At 49.8% G+C, this 27,576-nt stretch overlaps 1 protein-coding gene across 1 annotated transcript in view; it reads left to right on the top strand.

Annotated features, from left to right (window-relative positions):
- Positions 1 to 195: 195 nt before the first annotated feature.
- Positions 196 to 27,576, top strand: part of LMNA (lamin A/C) — a 51,051-nt gene continuing 23,670 nt past the window's right edge. The window contains exon 1 of the mRNA XM_039368626.1: positions 196 to 735. Coding sequence (XP_039224560.1) covers positions 383 to 735 — 353 coding nt within the window. The 5' untranslated portion in view covers positions 196 to 382. The remainder of the gene's footprint in view (positions 736 to 27,576) is intronic.

The following is a 27,576-nucleotide window of genomic DNA, read 5'->3' as shown; positions in this document are numbered from 1 at the left end:
AAACCGAAATAGCCAAGCGGGGTGGTGGACTCGACTTGGGGGAAGGGGGGGGTCCCTCAGATGGAGCCCAGCCAAAGAAGCCGCGGATCCCCGACGCAGCCGCCGCCGCGTAGCTGCGCTCAAGCCGGGGGGGGGGGTGGAGGGCAACTCCCAGCATTCCCGGCCGGAGGGCACATCCGGGGGGAGAGCAGGCCCGGAGTTCTCCGGCTGGTGGGCCGGAGGCGCCCGGTTGGGCAGCGTCCCTCGGAGGGGCGGGGCCAGCGCCGGCCAGCCCGCCCCGCGCTCCTCCCGAGGTACTTGAGGCGGCGGCAAGGCCGGGAGTGAGTCAGACGCGCCGCTGTCAGCTGGCCATCCCCGGCAAGTCCACGTCGCCGCCGCCGCCATGGAGACCCCCCTCGGGCAGAAGCGCGGTCCCAGCAGCGGGCTCACCTCGACGCCGCGGTCGCCCGCGCGCATTACCCGCCTGCAGGAGAAGGAGGACCTGCAGGAGCTGAACGACCGGCTCGCCGTCTACATCGACAAGGTGCGCTCGCTGGAGTCGGAGAACGCGGGGCTGCGGCTGCGCGTCACCGAGTCGGAGGAGGAGGTCAGCCGCGAGGTGACCGGCATCAAGGCGGCCTACCAGGCCGAGCTGGCCGACGCGCGCAAGACGCTCGACTCGGTGGCCAAGGAGCGCGCGCGGCTCCAGCTGGAGCTCACCAAGGTCCGCGAGGAGTTCAAGGAGCTCGAGGCCAGGTGAGTCCTCCCCTCGCCCGCTGCCATCTGGCCGGCTCGTAAAATGGCAGCCGGCCGGCCCGGCGGCGCTCTGGACTTGGGCGGCGGCCGGCTGGCTCCCGCCGCTCCCCTGCCCGAAGGCCGCCCGCCAGCGCCGCTCGGCCGGTGGGCCGTTGGCGGACAGCGGCCGGACCGGGCGAGCCTTTGGACGCGCTGCCCGCTTGACGGAGGGAGCCCCGGCCTAGGGTGCAGCTCCTCCCCCCTTCCTTGGCTTTCCCGTCGCCTGGCTGGCTCCTCCGCGCCCGCGCTCCCCTCCCGCCGCCGGGCGTGGCGCGGAGCTGGTAGAACTGCCGCCCGTCCGACCCCAAAGCCCGCAAAGCGGGGGGGGGGCTTCGGCAACCTGCACCGCGCCCAGGACGGGGCTGCGCGTGGCCGGCCTTTTGCGGGCAGGGCGTGGCGCGGGGCAGGAATCCCCCTCCGGCCAAGGTGGGGACTCCCCGGCCAGGGAAAGCCCTTAAATCGGGCTTTGGGTCCCGCTTGAGAAGCTGAGGGGCGTCGGTGGGAGACCGAGGGAGAGAAAAAGCACACACCGCGCTCGCAACGGCCGCGCCTCTAGATTGCGCTTCTGGGATTTTATTTCTGACGAGCGGATTCCTTGGCTCGAAAAAGTCCAAAATTCTCTACAGCAGCGGAAAAATTGTAGGAATGTGTGTGTGTGTGTGTGTGTGTGTGTGGTAGACGGATCCCCTCTTCCGTTGCTTGTGGTGTGTTGGAGCATTAGCTTTTTACTCCTTGACCCTGAGGACTAGAAACTTTCACACCTTAAAGAGTTTTAAAACTTTAATTTTACATTTTATTATTTTTAACTGTTTTGTCATTAATGTAGTATATAGATGACAGATTAATAATTTGCTAATAGATTTACTATTTTAAAACTTTTGGGGGCCTGTTTTGCAAGGGATGGGGGTGGGCAACTATGGCCCCTTTATGACCTGTGGACTTCAACTTCCAGAATTCCATAGCTGGCTCGGGAATTCTGGGCATTGAAGTCCACAGATTTTAAAGGGGCCGTAGTTGCCCATTCCTCATCTGCACCCACGTGAGTCAGGAGAACACAGCTATATAACCCCAAACTTCTGTATACAACACAGAAACACCCCCACTCCCCAAATGTGGAACATCCTGTTGAGGACATGTGCAGAGGAGATAAAATTAGATTCCAGTTTAGATTCTAACATTCCTGACCTTAAGTAACCTCCTGATTTGGTCTTCCCACTTTCCAGTGTGATTCTGTAGTTGCAGGTTCTCTAGTTTTGTCTGTTTACTCATAAACAAGTTCTGATTGTTGATGTGCAAATTATTCCTGCCTGCTGCGTGTTCAGCTAAAGCGTCTGCTTGTCAGCCTGCACGGTTATTTAGCTCTTCTTGTAAAGGTTCCTGAGAAATGAGTGTGAAGGTCAAGTGTGCAGATAAATCCACCCCAGGGGTTCAGCTCTCTTTCTGCTACTCCATCTTGCCTGGATCTCTCTGATGTTTGTGGTGCTGGGTGTGACACCCGTGTTCATTTGGCACCTGTAATTAATCATTCTGCAAGGTTATAGGCGTGCCAGTTCCCTCCTTGCTGGGCGATGACACATGGGGTTTGGTATGCTTCTGGCAAGGCTGACTTTGCTTCGACTCTGGAGTACAGTACTCACCTGGATGTCTGGAGTTCACAGCTCAGTTAAATTTCATTTCTGTCTGCTAAAATGGATGAATGTCTTGCGTGCTCAGTCGCCATACTTTGACAAAATGTGTCTTATAACTTTCCATGGGGGTCTGTGTGATTGATGGTTATGCATATGGGTAGTCCTCAACTTACAACTGATGGGTTGGAGATTTTCTAGTCCAAGCCCCCCTCCAGCCCTGTGCAGCTGGTTGGATTGGTGGTTTAAGAGTCCAAAGTTAAAATGCCCCGGAAAAGGTGCTTTATGGCCTGTAAAGCAATTCCAGCTGTTTTAAAATGTTGACTTGCCCCTCCCCTGTGGTCACATGACCACATTTTGGGTGCTTGCCGACCTATCGCATTTACGATCATGGTCATGTGGCAATGATTTCTGGCAAAAAACATTGCTTGGGAAAGTGGATTTGGAATTGCAACCTTTAATTTGCTTCATGACTGCGTGATTCACTTAATGACCTTGTGATCTGCTTCATGAGTACTACAACAATGGGTAAAGAAACCCAGGTCCAGTCATGGGATGCCTTGATTTACAGCAGCACTGACTTTTGACTGATCCCAATTGAGGCCATAAGTCAAGGACTATCTGGATTGCCTCCTGGGAGTGAGCAGAGGCAAATGTATTTAGGGAAAAAGTCACATCCAGGTATGGAGGGGGAGGGGTGTATTTCCTCAGCCCTCCTGGCTTTGTGGTGTCCCAGAAGGACCTGAGCTTTGTAGGCAGAGCAGGGGGAGACTTTCCAGACAGCCTGTTTGTGCCACCCCCAGATTAGCTACTGTTTATTTTTATTGGGCTAGTTACTTTTGTGTCTTTACTCCGAGCTTAACTTTGAGGATTGGATTTCCCTAAACAACAAATAAATATTATGGGCTGCTTTCAGGAACTCCTCAGCACAGATGTAAAAGAGCAGTATTTTTGTGAGTTCAGCAGCGTCCTTTCGGACTAACAAATGTCATTCAAAGCCAGGGTTCGGGTTAAGTTGCCTAAACCTGATTTTTGGTCATAGCACAGCTTTCCTCCTGTGAAAGGTTTGCCTACGAGTCAGCAGGCAAAGTAGTAACTCATTGACTTCAGACTCTGAGGAGACACGCAGGCAGGCAGGGAGGGAGGGAGGGAGGGAGGGAGGGAGGGGAATTCCATGTGTGCATTTGGGCCCTTTGTATGGATAGAAACTCAGCCTCTCCCAAGCTTTGGGGCCGATTGGTGAATCTGAAAGACTCTTGTGGTCTCTTATTTCCTTTTGGGTCATCGTGGTCTTCAAAGATCCAACCTAGAACTAAGGAGAAATTTCCTAACCGTGAGAACAATTGTTCAGTGGAAGGGCTTCCCGCCAGAGGTTGTGGCAACTCCATCACTGGAGGCTTTCAAGGAGAGACTGGACAGCCACTTGTCTGGAATGGAACAGGGTCTCCTGCTTGAGCAGGGGGTTGGACTAGAACAGCGGCCCCCAACCTTTTGGGCACCAGGGACCCGTTCTGTAGAGAGAGGATTTCCGTGGACCGGAGGTGGCGTGGTTTTGCGTGCTCCCTGCTTCCCGCGGATGGGGCTTTGCTTGTTTGCACGGCCCGGTACTGGTCCACGGACTGGAGGTTGGGGAGCCCTGGACTAGAAAACCTCCGACTCTGTTATTCTGTGGAGCTGGTGGAGGTCTCAAATTTTTGGTCCGGAGATGTTATCAGAGTCTCCGGATGAGAGTTTTCACCTGGATAAGCTTTCAAGGATCCTTGATGGCTTCCCGTGGCTTTTCTTGGGGACCATTAATCTTGCTGCCTAGTGACTTTTATCTCAGTTCCCCAGGCTGGGTCCAGAGGCCTACAAAGTGGCTATCTGGTGCAGTGGCAGCTTCCTTCTCCTGTCCTTTGTGACACCCACTCCCTTCTTTGGAAGTCGTCAAATGCTGAAGTCTGGAAACAGACGGCTGCTCTGATGCGCCCCTTGGAAACCAGCAGGTTTGGCTGAGGCTGGAGCAACATGCTTGTGTTTGTTCTTAGGGCTTCCCAAACGGGGGCAGCTTCTCTTCCCTTTAAGAAGATAGATGGGGCTGGTGCTGCCCTCACTGCTAAAAGAGATTCTTCTCCATAGTCTGGAATAATCAAGTTAGTGGTATAAATTGGTCTTTTTGAACCTTGGCAAGGGTAAGATGTGTGGACCTAAGCTCCCAGAATCCCCCAGCCAGCTTTGATGAGAAGGGGAATTCTGGGAGTTGAAGTCCACACATCTTACAGTTGCCAAGATTTAAAAAAACTCCTATAAATACAGTGTGAGAAATTTAAACCCAAAGTTTTGGATTGTTATTCCAAGCCAGTTGGGGGAAAAGCTAGCTTCTTGCAAATGTCTTTTCAGCTTGGCCTCTGTCTTTATCGCTGATAAATTTTCCTCCAGCTTCCTGCCATTTGCTCTTAAGTCCATCCCCTGCAGCCCTTAAAACCCCCTCTGCCCCCCCCCTCCATGTTTTCTTTCTCTTTCTTCCTTAGCCAGTTTTGGAAGGGACAGCTGCAGGCCGAGGCTTTGGGGAGGAGCTGCTGGAGAGGGTTGCTCCCCTCTTATCTTCCCAAGCCATTTGTGGCTGGCATCCTGGATTGTCTCTGCTAGCATTCTTGCAGTGGGCAGTGCCTGGCAGGAGCCATGTAGGACAAAGGTGGGGCTTGACGGAGAGGTATTGGTTTGAGTGCTGAGAAGCCAGAAACATTGAGCGGAATAGGGGTTGAAGACCTCTGAGGTCCCTTCCACCCTTTGATTCCATGTTTTATGAACACTCTTCCAAGCCAGGGGACTCTGCATTCCTCAGTGAGGAGAGAATTTGCTTAGGCTCAAAAATAGTCTTTCTAAGCTTACGTATTGCTGCTCAAAAGAGTCTGAGCTTGCATCAATGGCTATAACTGTCCGCTTCATTCTTGAATCCCTTCCAGAATTGCTGCCAGTCCAGTGCCCTGTTTCTGGGGGTCACTAAGAAGATGCTTCCCAAAGCCACGACTAGGAGTCAGACTTGACCTGGGTGTTGTGTTTTGGGATGATTCAAATGTTCAAAGGTCCTTAATTTTCCACATGTATTCAAACGGCCTTCAACTTTTACAAGGTGCCCTGTCAGCTGCAACTCCCCGCTTCTCTACTTTTGGGGAACCCTAGAAAGATTCCCGAAATGGTTGCTTGGCCTTCTGTTCATGCCAACTGTGCCAGGGCAGGAGCTGGCTCCTAAGAGGTGGAGCAGGCTGTGAGTAGCAAGGCTCGCCCACGTCCAGCCGAGCTCTGAGTTGCCAACTTGGCAGAGGGCTATGGGCTTCCTCCATGTTGAAGGGGAGGGCCTTCCTCAGCCCCACCTCCCTATGAATGGGCCAATTGGCAGCATAGGGCTGCCCTGCATGGTCTGGATTGGCTGTCCACATGGAAACCAGCCGTTAGTTTGGATTTGAACTGCAGAGGAAGTGCCAGGCAGGACCGTTTCTGACTCATAGCAGCCACTCCTGCAGGAGCAATTATTCCTATGATTCATGGGCTGCTGGTTCTTTCCAAGCATGGGGAGCTGCCAAGTGGGAAGAGCCAAGATGGGCAAGATGCCCGCTTGGAGGGAGGAGGCAGGAAGGAGGCCTCCCCAAATGCTGGGGAAGACCCCTCTGCCTGCCGGAGCTGCCTGCTATTTTTTCGGTATTTGCTACTTTTAGCTGTGCTTTCCCAAGGGATCCCCCCTTTCCAAGATGTCATTTGCTTGGGCACAAAGCAGGGTCCTGTAAATTTCCATGACGGGCACCCCAGGGGATCCAGGGCGAGCTTAATGTGGTCCCATTCATCTGAGGACTGATTTTCCCCACTGTACTTCCCTCGCCCGACTGCCGCAGCTGCAGTGCCCACCCTAGCATTTCAGCCACGCTGGTGGCTGCAGAACCTCCTGGTGCCATCCCTGTCTACCTCCCTACAGAGACAGTAGCTGCAGTAACAGGTAGCTCTCCTGCTCTGGAAGTTTTGAAGATCATGCTGTGGCTGCAAAAGTTTGCTTCCCACATTATTGAGCTTTTATTTTTTTATTATATTATTACATTAAAAGAAAAAAAAATGTTAAGTTTGCAATAGTGGCAAATATCTGTAGCTCCCTTCATTAACAACATCACTATCTCTTAAAATGAAACCAAACATCTTTTTATTTCATGTCCTTCCCAATTTCTGTAAACTCGTTTCTGGGGTCTATGAAGATCCTCAGTCATCCGGGTGATGGTTGTCCCAAAGGTGCTTTTCCAGAAGGTAGTTGGACCTTCTTGGGTTTTTCCTTGAAAACGTTCCGCTTCTCATCCAAGGAGCTTCTTCATTTTTAGCTGAAGAAGTCAGAACTGAAGAAGCTCCTTGGATGAAAAGTGAAATGTTTTCAAGGTTTCAAGAAACCCAAGAGAGTCCAGTTGCCTTTTGGAACAGCACTGTTGGGACTCGTGTCTCCCTGCCAAACAGCAAAATTCCAGTGTAAACTTTATAATTTTTTAATCAATTTTTTTGAGCTGCAGTTCACAGGCAAACAGCTGCTCCTTGCTAAAAGTTGTGTGCAATGTACACTGAGATGGGCATTGTTTTCTAAGAAGAACTCTTAAATAATGGGTTTCTTAATCCTCTGCTCTTCCCCAGTAGCTTCCCGAAGCGTCTTTACCTTTCAAGGACGCACCCAGCTGGGATCAGGCAGGTGCAAAAGCAGCTGTGGTGGGACCACAAATACCTGGGACCCCTGTCCTGGCAGGCTACCTTCTCCTGCAGCTGCAGCTTTGATGATAAAGGGACTGCTTTTATGTATATGTCCTTGGACTGAAGGCGCCTTGCCATCAGACAAATGCATACATTCTCAAAATAAGGAAGAGCCTTAAAAAAGTCCCAGAAACTCCCTGTGAAAATGCCAGGTCTTAAGAGCTTTCCTGAAGTCTGGGGGGTTTTGCTGCAGGGAAAGAGGGGTCCAAACTCTGCGGACACCCCTTATGTTAGTGTTCCTCAACCTTGACAACTTTGAGAGGCGTGGACTTCAACTCCCAGAATTCCCTGGGGATGCTGGCTGGGAAATTCTGGGAGCTGAAGTCCACTCGTCTTCAAGCAGCCACGGTTAAGAAGCACTGCCTTAGAGGGAACATAATCAGGACCCCAACCCAAATGAAATATGTGCAAGAAAACAACTCAGTGGTTTGGGCAGGAGCGACAGCTTCAGACTTCCTGACGTGTTGAAATGAAACAAGCAGCTTCTCCCCAGATATCCGCTGTGCTGAAACCTAAGTGTAACATGTAGCCTGCCCCCAAAGCATTCAGCAGGAAGTTGGGATGGTTGTGCCAGTGGGTCGATGCCAGGGAACAAGGGGCACCTGGTTGGCTTTGGGTGGGCTCTTCTTTCCTTTAATTGATTCCTTCTGCCATTTCTCCTTGGATGCGAAACCACAACCAGGCACAACTAATTCTTTGCCAGTGTTACATCACAACAAGAGATGGGAGGAGGTGGCAATTTGTTTTCCTGCCATTTGGCCTTGAATGGCCTTGAATTTAGCCCACAGATGTCTTTAATTCCTTAGTTCCAGAGCCTTCACGGCAAATATCTCCCCAGTCACACAACACATCCAGCTTTGTGTGGCTCTTCAGTGCTTCCCCAAAAATAATAAAAAATCCCACCCTTTAAATTTTTGTCTTCCTTATTGATCTTCCTTTTTCCTACATTGCTGTCCAGGAAGTTTTTCAGGCTTGGAAAACTTGTTTGTTTGTTTGTGTCTGTGTGTACATGTGCAGGCACACACTGTATAAGCGACTCAGAATAAAGTTTTCCCAAGTGTCTTACAAAACACGTTTGAGCCGCTATTAAAAACAGACTAAAAGGAGCCGTTAAACTTACAGAACGATGAGCAAGACAAACAAAGAGCCTTGGATTTCATTCGGCTCTGGAATGTGCCGGATAGCACACGTAACAGTTGTCTGCAGCAATTGTGCTATTTTTTCAGGGCAGAGCAGCTGCCCCTGCCACCAACATCCAGGACATCCACATGGTGCTGGCCGCAGAGGTGGTCTCTTTAATGAAGAAACGGAGTGGGGGTCCTGCTCCTTCTCATCAGATTCAGATTGAAGTGCTTAGCAAAAGTGCCTTTCCTGGGCTGGGTCCCGCCTTGGGGCAACAGGGCTGGACCTGTGGAAGCTGCGAGAAGGGCCACTGGCATGCCCACCCTCCTGGGCAGCGTTTCTCCTGTTGATCCATGGTACCAATAAAGGATAATTTATTTGTATTTATTTGTAGCTAAGAGTTGAACTGTGGGGTCCTGGGTGCTCTCTGAGCTTGGTGGCTTTCTTGCAGATGTTTTACGACCCAACTAGGTAACATTATCAGTGTTAGAAGGAGGGTGTTCAGAAGGGAGGAGGAGGAGGAGGATGTGGGGTCCTTGCTGCTCTCTGGGCTTGGTTGTTTTCTTGCAGGTGTTTCATTGCCCATCTAGCTACCATAATAGTGCTGAGGTTAGTGGGTGGGCTGGGAAGCAATTCCCTTCCACGTCCAGGGCTTCCTCCTCCGACCTCTCCTGAGCCCAGGAGGACGGAGTGGCTTGCTTTTCCCTCTTCTGTTTTGCAGGCTGCCTTCCCTTCCCGCTGCCTGGGATTAAGGAAGAGAGCAGATTGCCCTCCTGCCCCTTCTCCAGCTGAGCTCCTTTCTGAATTATGCGGGTTAACCTGACTCGTTCAACCAGGCACTTCCTCCCTGGCGCTCCCCAACTCCAGCCTTAATGGAGGAAAATCAGCCACAGGGAAAGTGTTGTCGGCATCTTTGCTCGGTGGTGGGAATTCACTGGAGACCCTTCAGCCCAGTGGCTGTTCGGGGAGCCGGGGAGAAACCTGCTTGTGTCTGACAGAAACAAGCTGCCTTCTCTGGACTTGGGTCAGCCTGTGTGAAAGCACAGACACGGTGTGCTTATGTGTGTTTTAGTGCTGTATGCTGCAAGGCAGCTTTGCTGGCTGGGGAGTTCTGGGAACTGAAGTCCACCCATCTTGAAGAGGCTACTGCTCTATTCTGCCCCTTCAAGCAGCCTGTCTCGGCAGTTGGAGCAACCCACTCTTAGCTGGAAGAGGGTGAGCGGGTGTCGGGGTCCCTTTTGAAGCAGCAGGAATGCAGCAGGGCAGGGAGGGGGTCGGGGCGTTCTCCACAGACTTGGGGTTAAGGAGGGAGCAGGACGGACAGAGCAGAGAGGATGTTGGGGATCCGAGGCAGCCTCGGGAAGCCGGTCTCCTTGCCCTGCAATGGCCGGGACCAAGTGAGGGCCATTGGAGAGAACCACCTGCTGGCCTCACAAGGGAGATGTGCTGAGGCCGGGGAAGAGGATTCTGACACACACCATCACGCCCTTCCTCGGTGCTGATGGACTTGGGTTCCGTTTCTGCTTCCCGGTGCCTCCAGCCAGCAGGTGCCACCCAGCGAGCTTCTCTGCAGCTCCCCGAAGTCTGGGCCAGGTAGAGAAATCCAATTTCTTTGCGTGGCCCAGTTCTGGATTGCCTCACGTTCGGTGACCATCTGTGGCTGAAAAAGGTTTCTCAAGCGTTGCACTGAGCTGAGAATCTGATCAGCGTATGAAGGATAAAAAGGAGCACACAAATGACACATTTTCCTTGGAAAATAGTTTGTGGGCCATGTTTACAGTACTGCAGGAGGAGAGCTGATGTTAGTCTGTGTAGCCTATCCCGGGAATATGACATCACCTTTTCTGACTTAGGAATTTTATGACGAGGCAGAAGCTTTTGTGAGGTGCAGCATTTTCATGTGCAAATGCTCTGAGTTTCTTCCCCTTCCTCAACTGACCCGTCGGGGCGAAGACTCCAGCAGGCGGTCTTCCTAACTGCAGCACCAGCCCTTCTCCGCCTGCCAGCTCCTAACTCCTGGGCTCCATTCAGGATGTGAAGGGGCCAGATTTTCCACCTGAGCCTGCTGACCAAGAGCTCCGTGGGGGCAGGTCCCTTCCCCATGGCTGGTGTCCTCCTCGCCTGGAGGGAAGGGCGGGTGCCATTCAACAGGCTCTTGCTTGTGTAGTGTGGCGTCTTGGGGACAAAGAAATGGGTGACCTGAGCCAATGTCAGGGACTTAGGCTCCCTTGCGGAGGCTTTGCCAGGGATGTCTGGAAATTGGGTCACTGCCACTTCTTGAACAAGTTGGCTTGCTCAACAATCTTGAACAAGCTGGTTTCTGTTGCATCAGAGAGATGTAATGCCGATGCTCTTCATTGAAGCCCTGAAAGGCCTGCCTGGGTCGGAGAAGAGCAGGCAGAGCTGAGGGGGGCAGAGTTGAGCGAGTCATCATCCTAGAGTCCTTACATTCCCACAAATGTCTAAGCCCAACCCTCTTGAATTGCATTGATTCTTATCTGGCACCAATTTAGCACTGAGCCTTGATTAGATTCTTGAGCAATAAATCTTCTGAGTTGCAACTTAATGTATAGTCCTGATTCTTCACACCATGGTGCTTATTAGTGACAGAAGGATATTTTTCTTTTGAGTATTTGCTGGCCTCTGGAAGCCAATGGCCTTTCTCCTGGGTGGACTGAGTCACATTTTTGGGAAGAGGAGGCAACTTTACCAGCATCCCATGATTGGCAGCTTGGCCCTTTTCTGATACAACCCCCATTCGGAAATCTAGCATTTGGCTTTCATAGTTTGCTTTATTTTATTATTTCTCCATGGAAGAAAACCTGAATTAAATTATCTGAAGAAGAAGACTTTAAATATGTGAATCTGAAATTAGGAGGACCCCCCCCCATCCCAAAGGTGCTTCTCTAATCTACTTTCTGGATCCCCCTCTTTTTTTTTTTTTTAAAGTATTCTGGCTGAAGATGTTGTCCTCTCTTCCTTGCAAGGGGAGTCAGTTTAGAGCTCCAGGCCAGGGCGGAGCAGCCCACCTGTCAGCACAAGGGGTGGGTCCCCTCTGTATATTCAGGGGGTTGCATTGTCTGGAGGGGAGCAACTGGGGCTTTCTGTCTGTCCTTCGGTGGAGACTGAGATGGAAGGAAACATGAAACCGACTTTATCCCAGTTTGGTTATTCAGTTGGGGCTGTCCTGGATGTTTCCTGCAGGCCTCGTGCTGAATGGGGCTGGGGGGGGGGGAGAGGGCCACCTGTTCTTCTGGGAAGGGAGGTTTAGGACAGTTGTTGTGGGTCGCCAGGATCCATCTCGCATTTTCCCCTGAAAATGAGGACATTTTACTTACTAGGGAGGGACAGCCTGTCAGCCGTTTTGCTGACTTTGCGTGGAGAGGTGTGGAACCATTAATCTGATCAACAACCAGATTGTGGTGAAGCTAAAACCCTCCTCTAAATTAGAGGTTTAATAAGCAAAATAAGGTCTAAAATGTAAATCTGGGGGATGGTGGAATCATCAGATGTAAATTACATGTCCTTGCAAGTATGGCTGCATGCTTCTCTTGTACTAAGTAGAAAAAAAGTAAATGATTTTACAGCTAAGGTAGCTAAAAAGAATTTAAAACTGGATCAAATTATTTTCCATGGAAATAATCCAAAGCCCGCAGCATTTTTTTTTTTTTAGAGCACTGTTTCTCAACCGTGGCTACTTGAAGATGGGTGGACTTCAACTCCCAGAATTCCCCAAACTCAGAGAGCACCAAGGACTCCACCGTTCCTTACCTGTTCCATTGCCGGGGCTTGAACCTTTGGCTATTCCCTGTGCTGCTTTAGCTCCTAGGGCCAAGCCATAGAGGGTAGAGTCCTTTTTCAAAGTTCATCCCTATCCAAGGTTTGCCTAGACCCGTCAGACTCTTTATCTTCCAAGCCATGCTAGGACTGACTTTGTATAGCAAGTTAAATCTGAGCTAATAAAACATTGTTTTTTGCTTCCATGCTATATAATGGCCCAGTTACTATAATTACTGAGAGAATGGCTAGGTTATTACAGGATTCTAGATTGCCTTAATGCTTAATAGACTGACACAGTTGGAAGGGACCTTGGAAATCTTCTCGTCCAACTCCTGCTCAAGCTGGAGACCCTATGCCATTTCAGACAGGTGACTGTCCAGTCTCTTCTTAAAAACTTCCAGTGACACCCACAACTTCTGGAGTAAACTACTCCACTGATTGATCGTTCTCACAGTCAGGAAATTTCTCCTTAGTTCTAGATCACTTCTCTCCTTGATTAGTTTCCATCCATTGTTTCTTGTCTTGCCTTCTGGTGCTTTGTAAAACAGATCGACACCTCCCCCCCCATTCTTTGTGACAGCTCCTCAAGTATTGGAAGGCGGTTGTCATGTTTCCACTGGTTCTTCTCTTTATTAGACTAGACTTATTCAGTTCCTACAAGTATGATTTAACCTCCAGGCCTTTAATTAACTCTGTTGCTCTTCTTTGGACCCTTGCAGAGTTTCACCTTCTGCATCTTGGCCTGGGCAGATGGAGCAGGGGACTTTCAAACTTGCAAGATGCTAGAAGGTGAACTATTTTTATACCTCACGGAGGCTGTTCAAAGCACCTGAAAGAGGCATATTGGCCCCTTAAGTGTTAAGCCGCCATGTAAGGCTCCCTGGGTGAGCTTGAGCAACCTTGCTCCAGCCCCAGCATGTGCAGACAGCCAGGCCGGCCTGGCTTTTGACGGGCCGAGGGGGAGACGGCAGCTGCTTTGGACACGTGGAGGGAGCTGCTTGCTGATGCCAGAGCTTGGGAGAGTTTTTTCCAAGTGCTTTGCACCTTCTAATAATTAACTTCTTGCTCTTTCAAGAGAGAAGAATTGAGAGATTATGGTTGTTTGCAATGCTGAATAAATGGCAGTTTATTAGGTGTGGCACTTGGGTGTGGCCGTTTACCCTGCAAACTGTCTCTCTCGAGGGGTCCTGGGTGCTCCTGGAGCTTGCTTGTTTTCTGGCAGATGTTTCATTACCCTAACTAGGTAACATCATCCGTGCTAGTAAGGAGAGCTGTTTGCTGTCAGTTTATATTCTGGTGTCCCCCACTGAGACAGGCAGGACACCAGAATATAAACTGACAGCAGACAGCTCTCCTTACTAGCACTGATGGTGTTACCTAGTTAGGGTAATGAAACATCTGCCAGAAAACAAGCAAGCTCCGGGCGCAGCCAGGACCCCTCATTTCAACCCTGAGCTACAAATATTCTCCCTCATTGGAAACAGTCTTTTAACAAATAATCTGAAGATTTAGTCTTTCTGCTTGAGATGCATGGCTAGGAACTCAAAATATTTAAATGGACTATTCTTCAAAATCAGGGTTACCGAATCCTGGCAACTGTAAGATGCCTGAACTCCAACTCCCAGAATTCCCAGGCCAGCATGAAGTCCAGGAATTTTAAAGTCGCCGTGCTTGGGAAACACTGTTCTAAGCGAACACCTACTGATGTAAATAAATGAAGTGTCCACGTTTTCCTTCATTAACTTAAAGAACAGATGAATTTTGAATGTTGGCAATGGATTCACTTACCCCCCCTTAATGGATTTGCCTGGTAAGGAAGCAGCTGGCTCTTTGCTAGATCAGGCTTGGTCCTTAAACCCTTGCAAACAAACAAACAAGCTCGGAAATGAATGATGTAAATTGGGGTGGGGGGGGGGAAGGAAGGAGCTACCCTTTATGGCTTGGAGGCCCAACCGAAGAAGAAGCCTCGTGAAGAGCCAGGCTCAAACCAGAACAGCAACTGCTGCCCTCCCAAACCCACCCAGCTGGGTCTGTTTCTCCCACCCCTTCGGCACAGAGCAGCCCTTGACGTCAGCCACGGCCGGGAAGAAAACCCTGCTTTGTTTACGCGGGAGCTCTGCCCTGGTTTCTTGTGTGGTGGCAAGATGCCCACCAGGCTCTGGCCCCTTTCCCTCCCTCCCTCCCTCCCTCCCACCCACCCACCCAGAGAAGAGCTCCCAGGGTGTTGCATCACACTGCAGGGAGAGAAAGCTGGGTGGGGTCTCCCTGTGAAGTGGGGGGAGACAAGGAGAATGGGACCTTTCTCTCTTGGGAAAGAGCCGGGCTGTTGTTGGAGAACAAGGCATCGGCATCGCCTGGTGGGTTTGGGGCCTCCTCCGAGCTTCAGAAGCTGGCACAAGGTCAGCCCACGCCCAGCTTCCTTGCCAAGGTTGGGGGCTGAGTCACCGGATACAAACTGTCCAGAGGGAAAGTGCTCTGAAAGTAGAGACAATCCCACGAATCCTTCTTCCTCTCTTTGTGTCCTCTTACCAAGGACTTCAAAGGTTTAAGCCTGGAAGGGCCTGGAGTACATTCATAGCATTTTCAGGAAAGGGGGAGTATAGCAGTATAACAGAGTTGGGGGGAGGACCTTGGAGGTCTTCAAGTCCAACCCCCTGTTCAAGCAGGAGACCCTGCACCCTTTCAGCCCAGTCTGTTCGATCATTGTTTCTTCACCAAAAGCTTTAGGTAAATCAAGTTTGCTACCCTGAGCCTTTAGGTAAGATGCCCAGAGTCACCCTGAGTGAAACAGGCAGCCATATACATTTTCTTAATATAAATAAAAAACTTTCCCTTTTTCAGCTAAATTCCTGTGCCACATTTTTGCATCACGGCCGATGTTTTTATTCTGCCACATTTTGTAGTATTGGCTAAAAAGTCCACGCTGTCTCTTCAGGAGCTTCGTTTTTATTTTTGTTTGTTTTTTGCAGGTCTAATAGTTACAGGGTTCCCCTAAGATACATTCCTTGGCCTCTTTTCTTAGGGATGTTGCTATTTCCCCAGATAAAGAGAAGATGAATCCTGGCTGTGTAGCTTTTATGTTAACCTTTTCAAAAAAAGGATTTCCTGGATTGAACTCGGGGTCAGTCCAATCAGCCGGTGGATCAGATCCTTCGTGGCTCTCTCCCCAGGCTGCTTACTTCATCCTTGACATTTGGAATGCCAAGATTGACGGCTTTAGAGCAGGGCTTTTCAACCTTTTCACCCATTGTACCACTTTTAGGATATGGCAACATCCGAGGACCACTAGTCACCTAGCAAGGTGTCAAAAACTTGATGACCACAAAAAAAAAAAAGGAAAAAAGTGATAAAGTACAGGTAGTCCTTGACTTACAACAGTTCGCTTAGTGACTGTTTGAAGTTACAATGGCACTGAAAAAAGTGCCCCCCAAGCCACAGCTGAGCAAGACACCTGCGTGCCCGCCCGGCGGTGCTCTTCCTCCTGTCCGAGGTTTTCATTGTTGTGAGCATTTCTGTTGAGGATTTGCAATGGGGGTGAGGTGGGGGGTGTTTATTCCCCCTGTCTGCTGGGTGATTGCAGCAGGTTTTGGTCACTTCACATGACCCTGGGACACTGTGACCATCATAAATATGAATCAGTTGCCACGCATCTGAATGTAAATCACAAGACCCTGGAGATGCTGCAATATTCCAGCTGATCGGCGCTTCTTCTGGGCTCAGCAGAAGCGCCAGAATCAGTGCTGCTTTCCAGCTGATTGGTGCTTCTTCAGGGCTCAGCAGAAGTGCCAGGATCAGCGCCGAGCTCCAGCTGGAGCCTGGCACTGATCCTGGCGCTTCTGCTGAGCCCTGACAGTTCCGAAGAAGCACTGATCCTGGCTCTTCCGCTGAGCCCTGACAGCCCTGAAGCTCCAGCCATCTCTCGCACCAGTTCAGCTCATTCCCCCCCCCCGCTACCACTTTTCTAGGATGGTCGCATACTACCACCTGCCAGGTGCCAATGTACCACAGGTGGTACCCATACCACTGGTTGAAAGCCGTGCTTTAGAGGAGGAAGGCTCTGCTTTAATGCCTTAAGCCTGCAATGTTGCACATTCAGAGGTGCCAACTGTGAGACCATTTTTCCCTGCTGTCTTTAAAGCAGTGTTTCTCAACCTTGACAATTTTAAGGCATGTGGACTTCAACTCCCAGAATTCCACAACCAGCAAACACTGCTTTAAAGCATGCAGCTGCACCTTCTGCCCTCTCTTGGTTGCTTCAGCCCTGCAGCGCTTCCCGCCAGCTGGAGCAGCAGCTGCCTCCCTCTCCTGGGTCGTGCCACCATCCTTTTGCGGCTTGCGGAGGCCCTGTGGCTTCCCAAGAGAAGTTGTGGGACTTGGCTTGGCTTCCTGGACTTTCTTGGGGTGGGTGGGTGGGTGGAGGCAGAGCCCCTGGGAGGATGCCAGGCCCTTCCTCAGCCCAAAGAATGCCAGTTGTCAGCTGTCCCAGTTGAGCAGCTTCAGGACCTCCTATCCTCTCCTATCGGTGTGGAGTATCTCCATCTGCCCACAGGTGTGAAGGTTTTTCTTCCTAGGAGCTACGCCGGAAGCCCAGTGCAAAAAAAGGGGGAGTGTTCTCACATGTCTATCAAATTGTGCCCGGCCCTCCCTTTTTCACTCTCCCAAAGTGCCACGCCATGGAGTAATGCTTATCAATTGATGACCTATTGCATACAACCCTGAGGCAGGAAGGGACCCTGGAGATCTTCTAGTCCAACCCCCTGCTCAAGGCAGGAGACTTATACCATTCAGACAAATAGTTGTCCAATCTTTTCTCAGAAACCTCCAATGATGGAGCACCCACGTCTGGGAGATGAGCTGTTCCACTAATCAGTTTTTCTGCAGTTTTGTTATTTTAGGCCAGAGGTAGGCAACCCAAAACACTCAAAGAGCCACTTGGACCCGTTTCCCACCGAAAACAAAACACTGGGAGCTGCAAAACTCTTTTGATATCTAAAATGAAGATAACACTGCATATATCCTTTTTTACCTTTATTTTACACACACACACACACACACACACACACACACACACCAGATGTGGACATTAAAATCAGTAAAGCGAGCTTGTTATTAGCACACTATATGCACATGCCATACTGTAACCGTTATAACTGTTATATAAGTGTATGCACAGGCTCCTTTGCTCTGATGATGTCAACAGTTTGTTGACGAAAGCTTAGCAATAAAGAAGCCATTTTTTCATATATCCTGGAGCTCATTATTTTACTTTACTGATTTTATTATATATATATGTATATATATATATATATATATATATATATATATACACACACACACACACACATATATATACACACATATATACACATATACACATATATACATATATACATACATACATACATACATACATACATACATACATACATACATACATATACAAATAAAATACGAACACCAGGAGAGTATAAATATAAAAATATACTTTACTAAAAGCTGCCAAGCTTTCGTTTGGAAACTCCAAACATCATCAGGGCTAAGGAGCCAGTAAACAATGATGACTTAAATGGGTTTTGCCGGCATCTGCACCCGGCTCATGGACCGCGTCACCGGTCCCGGCCGGTTAATTAGTGTTCCAGATGTTTCTTTATTACTCTCCTTACGCTTCCTTCTATGGTTCTTCCGGATCATTCCTTCCACTATCTCATTACTGGGATTCATCTCCTCCACCACCCCTTTATCCTTATTTCCTTCGATAGTACTGACCCTCCTCCCCTTTTTGTTTTCATTTTCCACCCTGGGGGCATCTGTTTCTCCTCTATCAGTGTTACAAGCTTCCCTGGGCTCACAGACGCTCCCCCACACACACGCTTTTCTCAATCCCTGCTCCACACCCTCCTCCACTGTCATGAGTAACTTTCATAGGGGTGTTGCATATTTGGGGGTCTATGCCCTCCTCCTCCTCCTCCTCCGTCCTGGCAATCTTCCTGTCGACAGTTCTCCATCGACAGTTCTCCATCGTTCCATTTGTTTACTGCGTGATCGGGTGCTTACTCCGTCTCTCAATTCATCATCCCCCCTCCTCCCTATTGCATGCTCTTCCCCATTGCTGATAGGAACGGTATTCAGGCGGACAGATCTCTGCATTCTGATTCCCCGCGTTCTCACTCTCCTCTCCTGTGCTCGTCTTTGGGGGGACTTCAAAGTGTTTGTCCCGGGGGGGGGTTATATATATATCCCTCTCTCTCCCTCTCTCCGATCTTCTGCTCACTTGGCAAGCTGACTTCAAGCTGTTCTCCGACAAGCTCAGGGTAGGCAACCTCGGCTCTTTTATGACTCGTGGACTTCAACTCCCAGAATTCCTGAGTCAGCATAGCTGGGCTAGCTAGCTCTCTCCTGCTTTTCCTGTTTCCTGTTTCCTGCTTCCTGCAGAGACGCAGCAAAGGGAGGAGCCCCACCTAGTAAGCTTTTTAGCTCCTCGGAGAACACCGCAAGTCCACTCTCTTTTTTACACACACATACACAGAGAGAGGGGGGGGGAAGCGCAAGTGCCTCTCTGTGTCTCTGTCTCTCTCTCCAAATGGCAGAAGAGGCTGGGAGCCGCAGGGGAAGGCTCAAAGGGCCACATGCGGCTCCGGAGCCGCAGGTTGCTGACCTGTGTTTTATGCCATACCTGTGGCAGATCAAGGTGACAAAAAAGCAATAAACTGTTTCCTTGTATCCACCTTTAAAAAATAGGTGGCGCTCTTTGAATTTTGAATGTTTCTACATAAGTATGATCTGAAAGGGGATCTATTTCTTACACAGGTCTTAAAACTAGACAAGGAGAACCCAAACGAGGCAAAAACATTACCCTTGTTCATTTGTGTATTGGGGGCAAATGTTCCAAAGCCGCGTCTCTGCTTGGGCTCAAGCAGAGCAGGAGACAGTGACCAGGAGGGGAAGTCGGGCCGGGTGCCAGTCAAGACACGGCTTACGTGTTGGTTTCTTTTCCTCCTTAATGCAATATTGAATGTCTTGTTTCCTGCATCTGGTGAGCTGGAAACTTAGTCACAGCCATAAAAATGCATTTATGGATGGAGAGTTTTGATGCTGCTGCTGGGAATGTGTGGGCCTGTATTGGCAGTCCTCAACTTATGACCATCTCTTTAGCAGTCATTCAAAGTCGTGGCAGTGCTGGAAAAAGGGACTTACAACCGGTCCTTGCACTCACAATCTTGCAGCATCCGGCGGTCCTGCAATTGTGATCCAGGCGTTTGGCAATTGGCTCACACTTACGACGGTTGCCATGTCCTGCAGACAACTGGGTACCAGTTACAACTCTCCCAGCCATCTTCTGACAATCAGTGGGGAAGTTGGTAGGAAAGGTCACAAGTCACAGTCTTGCTTAATGACTGTGGGTGATTTGCTTAATGACATTTGCAAAAAAGATCACAAAACCGTGTGTAATCACGTTTTGTCTCACTTAACAGCTGCATTGCTTAACAATGAATTTTCCAGCCCCTGTTGTCGTCACATATGAAGAACGGTTGCAGGAACTGGGTATGTCTAGTCCACAGGTCGGCAACCTGCGGTTCTGGAGCTGCATGTGGCTCTTTGAGCCTTCCCATGCGGCTCCCAGCCTCCTCTGCCATTTGCAGACAGAGACAGAGAGAGGCACTTGCGCTTCCCTTCTCTCTCTGTGTCTCTCTCTCTCTGTCTCTCTCTCTCTGTCTCTGTCTCTCCCTCTCTCTCTGTGTCTCTGTCTCTCTCTCTGTCTCTCTCTCTGTTTCTCTCTCTCTCTCTCTCTGTGGTGTGTGTGTGTGTGTGTGTGTGTGTGTGTAAAAAAGAGTGGCCTCACCCTGTTACTGGATGGGGCTCCTGCCTTGGCTGCATCTCTGCAGGAAGCAGGAATGGCAGGAGAGAGCTAGCTAGCCCAGCTATGCTGACTCAGGAATTCTGGGAGTTGAAGTCCATGAGTCATAAAAGAGCCGAGGTTGCCTACCCCTGAGCTTGTTAGAGAACAATTTGAAGCCAGCTTGCCAGGTGAGCAGAAGATTGGAGAGAGGGAGAGAGAGGGGGGAGAGAGAAAGAAAGAGAGAGGGAGAGAGGACAGAGAGAGACCCTTTTGACATCTAAAATGAAGATAACACTGCATATATCCTTTTTTTAACCTTTAATAAATAAATACACACACACACACACACACACACCTATAATAAAGGTAAAAAAGGATATATGCAGTGTTATCTTCATTTTAGATATTAAAAGGGTTTTGCGGCTCCCAGTGTTTTGTTTTCAGTGAGAAACGGGTCCAAGTGGCTCTTTGTGTGTTTTGGGTTGCCTACCCCGGCGTTAGTCTAAGAGAAGAATGAGCGGTGATGCGATAGCAGTCCTCCAATATTTGAGGAGCTGCCACAGAAAAGAAGGAATGGACTTATTCTCCAAAGCCCCCGAGGGCAGGACAGGAAGTAACGGGAGGAAGGTCAGTAAAGAGAGACCCAATCTTGAACTAAGGAGGAATTTTCTGACAGTGAGAACTATTAACCAGTGGAACGGCTTCCCTCCAGAAATTGTGGGGCTCTATCATTGGGGATTTTTAAGAAGAGATTGAAGAAGCCATTTGTCTGAGATGCTATAGTGTCTCCTGCCGTGAGCAGAGTGGATGGAAAGACAGATAGACAGAGAAACAGATAAGTCTTCCTCCTGGAATTGTGGGCGCTCCGTCACTGGAGGCTTATAAGAAGAGATTGGAGCACCATTTGTTTAAAATGGTATAGGGTCTCCTGCTTGAGGTGGGGGGGGGTTTGGACTAGAAGACCTCCCAGGTCTCTTCCAGCCCTATGATTTTATGATTCTGAGATAAGATAGATGACGGACAGACAGATGGACGGATGGATGGATGAAACAGCTTGCCCCTCCAGAGGTTGTGGGCACTCCATCACTGGAAGACTTCAAGAAATGACTGGACAACCTTTAGTCCAGTGGTTCTCAACCTTTTTAATGCCGCGACCCCCAACCGGTTGTAAGTTGAGGACTACTCAACCGGTCATAAGTCGAGGACTACTCAACGGGTGCAGCACCGTTTGCAGAATGGGACTTTTGGCGGGCTCAGCAGGGCAGAGACAGCCTGGACAATTCCTATTGGCTTTGGAAAGCCAATAGAATTAGACTCTATTAAGAGAGTCTATTCTATTGGCTTTCAAAAGCCAATAGAATAAAAGGGAGGAGCACAGCTAAGGAAAAGAGGAAAAAAATGGCAGACTGCGTTGTTTGGCGACCCCCGTGAAATGGGCGTTCGACCCCAAATGGGGTCCTGACCCACAGGTTGAGAACCACTGCTTTAGTCTGAGATGCTATAGTGTCTCCCACTTGTGTAGTGGGTTGGACTGGAAGACTTCTGAGGTCCCTTCCAGCACTATGGTATTTAGGGATAGGGATAGGAGTAGAGTAGAGTAGAGTAGAGTAGAATAGAATAGGAAGGGACCTTGGAGGTCTTCTAGTCCAGCCCCCGGCTCAAGCAGGAGAACCTATACCATCTCAGACAAGTGACTGTCCAGTCTCTTCTTAAAAGCCTCCAGTGACTGAGCGCCCACAATTTCTGAAGGCAAAGCTGTTCCATTGGTTAACTGTCCTCTGTAAGTTGGGAACTACCTGTAACCTGAAAGGGTAACCAAACCAGTTGTAGCAACGTTGCATTAGAGTAGGATAATCAAGTTGGAAGCAAACAAGGTGACTCAAGGCCTGCTTAAATAGCCAGGTTGTTCATGGCCCCAGCAAGATTAAGGGAGACTGGGTGTTACTATTAATATTCAAAAATGCATAATGGTTTCTGTTCCATATATTTCACAGGCTTTAGAAAATTGTAACTCCTTTTCATTGAAAGCAATACTGGAGTTGGCTCACAGAGGCCCAGATTGCCCATACTCTTTTATGGGCTAGAAACTAATGCCTGAAATTGAACAATTTCTTACTTGTTATTAAGTTTACTCAGGTTTATTTTATGCAATAACTCCTGGACTGTGTGTGTGTGTGTGTGTGTGTGTGTGTGTGTGTGTGTGTGTGTGAAAGACTAGGTTGCATTTTGCAATTCTGAAATCAGTCAGAGCCGTTCAATTGTGCACGCACCCACGTGCGCTCCCCAATGATTTCTTCCAGCAACACCTGTGGACAGCCCCCGTTTCTGTGGGAGGATCCGGGTGGGGCCCTCGGTGCCTGCTTGTTCTGGCATTCAGGAAAAAACCCTCCCTGGAAACGGAAGCCTGGCGTTTTGCTCCGACTCGCAAGGGTGTGGTGGCATCGGGCATGTTTTCCCCACGTGTTTCTTCCTGGCTTTTCAGAGTGGAGCAGATGAGTCAGAGGACGATGGGTGGCGGAGCTCCCTTTCTCTTCCAGAGAGCTCAGCGGGGTGTCTGCTGTGTGTCCAGTTTTGGTCACCACAATACAAAAAGGATGCTGAGACTCTGGAAAGAGTGCAGAGAAGAGCAACTAAGACGATCAGGGGACGGGAGGCTGAAACATACAAAGAAGAGCGGTTGCGGGAACTGGGGATGGCTAGTCTAATGGAAAGAAGGGCTAGGAGGGCATGATGGCAGCCTTCCAGTATTTGAAGGGCTGCCCCAAAGAAGAGGGGGGGGGGTCTTACACAAAGCCTCTTAGGCAAGACAACAATGGGTGGAAGCTAATCAAGGAGAGAAGCAAACTGGAGCTAAGGAGAAATTTCCTGACAGAACAATTAACCAATGGAACGGCTTACTTTCGGAGGTTCTGGGGCTCCCATCATTGGAGCTTTTCAAGAATTGATTGGACAGCCCTTTGTCTGGAATGGTATGGAGTCTCCAACTTGTGCGGGGGGGGGGGGGTTGGGCTAGATAACCTCCAAGTTCCCTTCCAACTCTGATATTTCCTTTCTGGCAATTCCTCCCTCCCTCTTGGCTCAGCCCATTCCCATGAATATCTAGTAGCTGATCTCTTTAGTAGTAATGGTGTTGTGAGAACAGGGCTTTGTTCCTCCCCCATTGTTCAACTGCTTCAAAGGAAAATATAGAAATACTCTTGGTAATTCACCTGCTTGGGGAGGGGCTGACAGGCAAGTCAGGGTGGAGGAGGAGGAGGGGGAGGACCCCACTTCCTGGCGGGGGGGGGGGTTGTGGCTTTCACCCCACATTGCTGATTGTGTTCTAAGCACGGGATAGGAAAATATCTTTGGCTTATGAGCGAAGAGGTGCAACAGCATGAGAGGAGTACAGGGTTGGCAGGAAAAGGAGAAAAGGCAGCGACCTTCCCTTGTAATCCTTTGGGGGGGGGATATGGGGAGGTAGTTACCACAGTTGGGGGAGCAGCCTCTGCAGAGAGCTAATAGGCTGAGAGTTTTCCTTTTTGGTTTTGTGCTTGTGGCCGTTCCAGTCAAAATGCACTGCAGCAGCGGTCCCCTGGCCCGGCACCGGTCCACACCATGCCAGAGAGCGGTCCGCACAAACAAGTGAAGCCCCGTCCACCGGGTGCTGGCAGCACGTGAAACCAGCCCCCTTCCAGTCCCAGGAAAAACTGGTCTCCACGGAACCAGCCCCTGGTGCCCAAAAGGTTGGGGGCCGCTGCATTACAGGGAATCCTCATTTAGCAACCGCAGTTGGGACTAGACACTTGGTCGTTAAGCAAAGTGGTTACTAAGTGAAACTTGGATTGCTGATGATCTGACTTCAGCTTCCCTTTGCTTCGTAGACCTGCAAAATTATTTTTTCATCATGTCAATGAGGCTGTTGCTAAAGGAGAACTACCTGTATGGAAGCCCTTACAACTCACAGAAAGCAGCAACTGCTCTGCATAGGAAGATCAAAGCAGAGAGTGTGGAGGGAGGGGCCGGAGGGGCAGGGCAAGAAAAGTCCCAGCAGAGTCAGCTTGCCATCTCCTCCCCCCCCCCACACACACCCTCCACAATTTGTGGGTCTGGCTCTCCAAGGGGGCCCCCACCTTGCAGCCTCGGGCTTTGTGCCATAGGCAGGAGATGAGATGTGGGGGGGAGAGCAGCTAACTTGGGTGTTGGCCTGTGCAGAGTCCAGCAGGGAATTGCCTGGTCAGAAGAAAGGAGCTTTCTGGTTGTGATTGGCCCCGCCAGGCTGGTTCTGTGCCAGCTTTGAGGAAGTCTCCCAAGCCCAAAATAGAAAGTCCATTTTCCCACCTTCTCTAAAAAGCCGCGTGACCTAGAAATGAATGACTCTGAGATTCCACTTCCTTGGTTGGGGGGGGGGGGAATCCTGATTTTGGCGGAGGGGAACTGTGGCTGTGATGTTGCTTGATGTTGCTTTTGAGAAACAGCGCAAAGGCCTCCTTGGCAACTTCTCTGTTGGCATTGTGAGACAGGCAGGCCCCATCTCTGTTTCTGGCAAAGAAGCTCTGTGTGAGGAGCGGTCATGAGGACTAGAAGCGCCACCTTGCTTTTGCAACCCAGAGCCCAAGATTCTCAGAGTGGGCAGAATGACCGCACAGTTCTCCCTTGAAGTAAAAGTACAAAATTGAGGCTGCATGTTGTTATCTTATTCTACTGGGTTAAAAAGAGTCAGAAGTCAATGCTTTTCTTTCTTTTCCCCCTTTTATCGTACAGTTTTTCCTCTTCCCTTTTTCCTCCCTACTTTCTCACTATTTTCATTTTCATTTTTATTTGTATTTTATATTTTGATAAACGTAATAAAAATATGGAAGCATAAAAAGGAAAAACCGATACCCTCAAGGGTGCCCAGTGCCCTTTTTGCCCTTCAGTACCCATGCCAGCAGCTGAAGGGCACTTTCCTCGCAACTGCTTACTTGTGAGAAGTGGAAGAAAACTCAGCCCACGGGCAATGGGCATGTGTGTGTGTGTGTGTGTGTGTGTGTGGCTTTTAGATTCGTCTTTCTAGTAATTTGTCGTGAGCATAATTTGTAACACTGAGCTTCATATTCAGTTACATCTTGCAAGGCCAATATGAAATCAGAACCACATGGGCACTCACACCCCTTTCAAGGACTCGCCCTGTGCCCCCCTGCATGAGCCTCACCCCTAACATTTCCACCTCTTGGGAAGAGACTGGCGCAGCGTCCATCCTCGCTTGCTGGTTTCGGCCACTGGTCGGTTTCCAGAAGCACAAATCTGTGCATTAAATAGTTTCGCCTTTCCAAGTGACCAAATATCATTGCTTTTCCTTCCTGGACGATCCATGTTGCCGAAAACATCCCTTGGACCACCGCTCTGAGGTGCCTTGACTCTGTTCAGCTGGCCTCCTGGGAGGTGCCTGACACCCGCCCTCCCCTTGCGGACTTCAGCAAATTCAAGTCAAAACTAAACACACACCCCCTTCTGTCGAAATCTGTGGAGCTGAGGGGGGGGGGAGAAAACTTGTTCCAGTCCGCAGGGCAATTGGTGAGGAGTGAAACAGGGAAAGGTGTTGCTGAAAACCCAGCTGGAAGCAGCGGCCCGTGGCCAACTATAAGGAGCTACGGCCACAAGTGAGCTCAAAATCCCTCTTGCTAAGTGAGACAATTGTTAAGTGAGTCTTGCCCCATTTGATGACCTTTCTTCACACAGTTGTTAAGTGAATCACTGCCGTTGTTACATTAGTAATGTGGTTGTTAAGTGAATCCAGCCTCCCTAAAGAATTTGCTGGTCAGAAGGGTCACGTGACCCCGGGAGACAGTGACCGTCACGAATGTGAGTCAGTTGCCAGACGACTGCTCATAAGTGTGAAAAGCGGTCACAAGTCATCTTTTTCAGTGCCGTTGCAACTTTGAACAGTCACTAAATGAATGGTTGTAAGCTGAGGACTGCCTGCATCCTTTTACTCCCCGTCAGCTGCCGAGCGAGCCGGTGCTGCTTGTAAGCCCTTGTAGTTTCCAGTTGCATCCTGTCTTGTTCCAGAAGAAAAGGGAGGCAGCCGACGAATGGAAACTTGGATCCCAGCTCCAATAAACATGCAGATTTTTCCTCCTCTTCTCTGTATTTATAGTTTCCTCGTCTCCTTCCTAAATTAAAGCCAAATGAAACTTAAAAAAAAAACTGAGGCCCCATTTTCCCTGCTTTGACTGCGTTGTTGGCATCCTGCATTGGGTTGAGTGGAGAGTGGAAAGGGGCTACTTAGGAGCCCCCCGCCCTGGTCCCTGCTGGGTTCACTGGACCCCACCCCGGGGACCCCCCCCTCCAAGCAGTTTGTCTCAAGGCCTGGCAGTTGAAGGGGAGAAAGCAGCCTTTGGTTCCTCTCCTGCTGAGGGCCTTCTCCGCTGTGCTCCCTAAAACGTGCAGCAGACTCACATCGGGCTTCACGCCCAGCGCCCAGCCCCTCACCCCAGATCCGAGGCTGAGTTGAGCACCCTGGAGGGTTGTGCTCACTGGTCTTCATTGCTTTGACTTTTCACATCTCCAGACAGTTTTTGTAATAACAAACAAAACATTGAATGTGTTTAATGCCACTTAGGGCTCCACCTGATGGTTAGTGTAGTTGAATAATGCCACACAGGATGAACACCAGTGTTCCTCAGTCTTGGCAGCTTTTAAGACATGCAGACTTTAACTTCAGTGAAAGATCTGCAAGGAAACAAGAAGCCCCGAGAGCATCAGGGAGCCCCCCGCAGTTGGTCCGCAGTTGAGCTACAAGTATTCTCTTCTATGGGCACGAATTCTTAGCGGATGATCATCCCAAGTGCTGGGACAGAAAGCATCGCTCTGTGACTCAGTCGGCTGCGCCCTTCGCCTTTCCCTGTGTGGAGATGTTTGTCTTTTGACCTTCAGCCTGAAATCCTGGCCCTTGGTGGCCTTGCTGGTCCCCACAGCTCTCGGTGCCCAGTTTGGAAGGAATCTCTCCTTTACGGCCAGAGTAGATGAGACGAGAACAGCGTATTTCTTCTAAGTCAGGATTTCCCTTCAACATCTTAATTAGCGCTGCACATTTCTTGAGTCATCAGCAGCTGAGGCTACTGGAGCCAAATCTGCTTTTGATCAGTTCTCCTCCTTGCTGGTGAGGCCGCCCAAATAGCCAGTCCCACAGATGAAAGGGAGTTCCTCTGGATGGGTTGCTAATTTAAAGTTTCTGCTCCTTCAAGCCTGAACTTCTTGATGTCTAGAATTGCATGTATTGCCTTCCAGCCACACTCCACATGGCGCCCACAAGAGCTTGGGCAATGATCAGCACAGCCAGATGAGGGCGCCAGATTCCCAGAAAAGGCAATTCTACTCACAGTGAGCCTGTTGTGGTTTTGTAGTTTGCTGAGATGTGTGAATGGAGTCACTCTTTTTATCCCTGGGCCTAGGTTCAAATCTGGCTAATGTTCTGGTGCTCCCAAGTCTTATTCCCATGGGCATCTTATGGGTGTTGCCTGTTGTGGTTTACTCGCTTACAAATGAACGAGCCACAATTTGCAGAGATGTGTAAATGGAGTTTACTCTGGACCTGAGTTTGAATCTGATTAATATTCTGTTTCTCCCAAGTCTTGTTCCCAAAGTCTCCCAAAGTCCATCTTGTCTTTTGGCGGGGCTGCTGTGGTTGCTGGGCACAAGACTTTCCTCCTTACCAATGGC

This window comes from Crotalus tigris, unplaced genomic scaffold, assembly GCF_016545835.1.
Source record: "Crotalus tigris isolate CLP2741 ecotype Arizona unplaced genomic scaffold, ASM1654583v1 scf7180000020888.614114, whole genome shotgun sequence".
In the NCBI taxonomy this organism is placed as follows: domain Eukaryota; kingdom Metazoa; phylum Chordata; class Lepidosauria; order Squamata; family Viperidae; genus Crotalus; species Crotalus tigris.
This window is presented reverse-complemented; position numbering and strand designations above follow the sequence as displayed.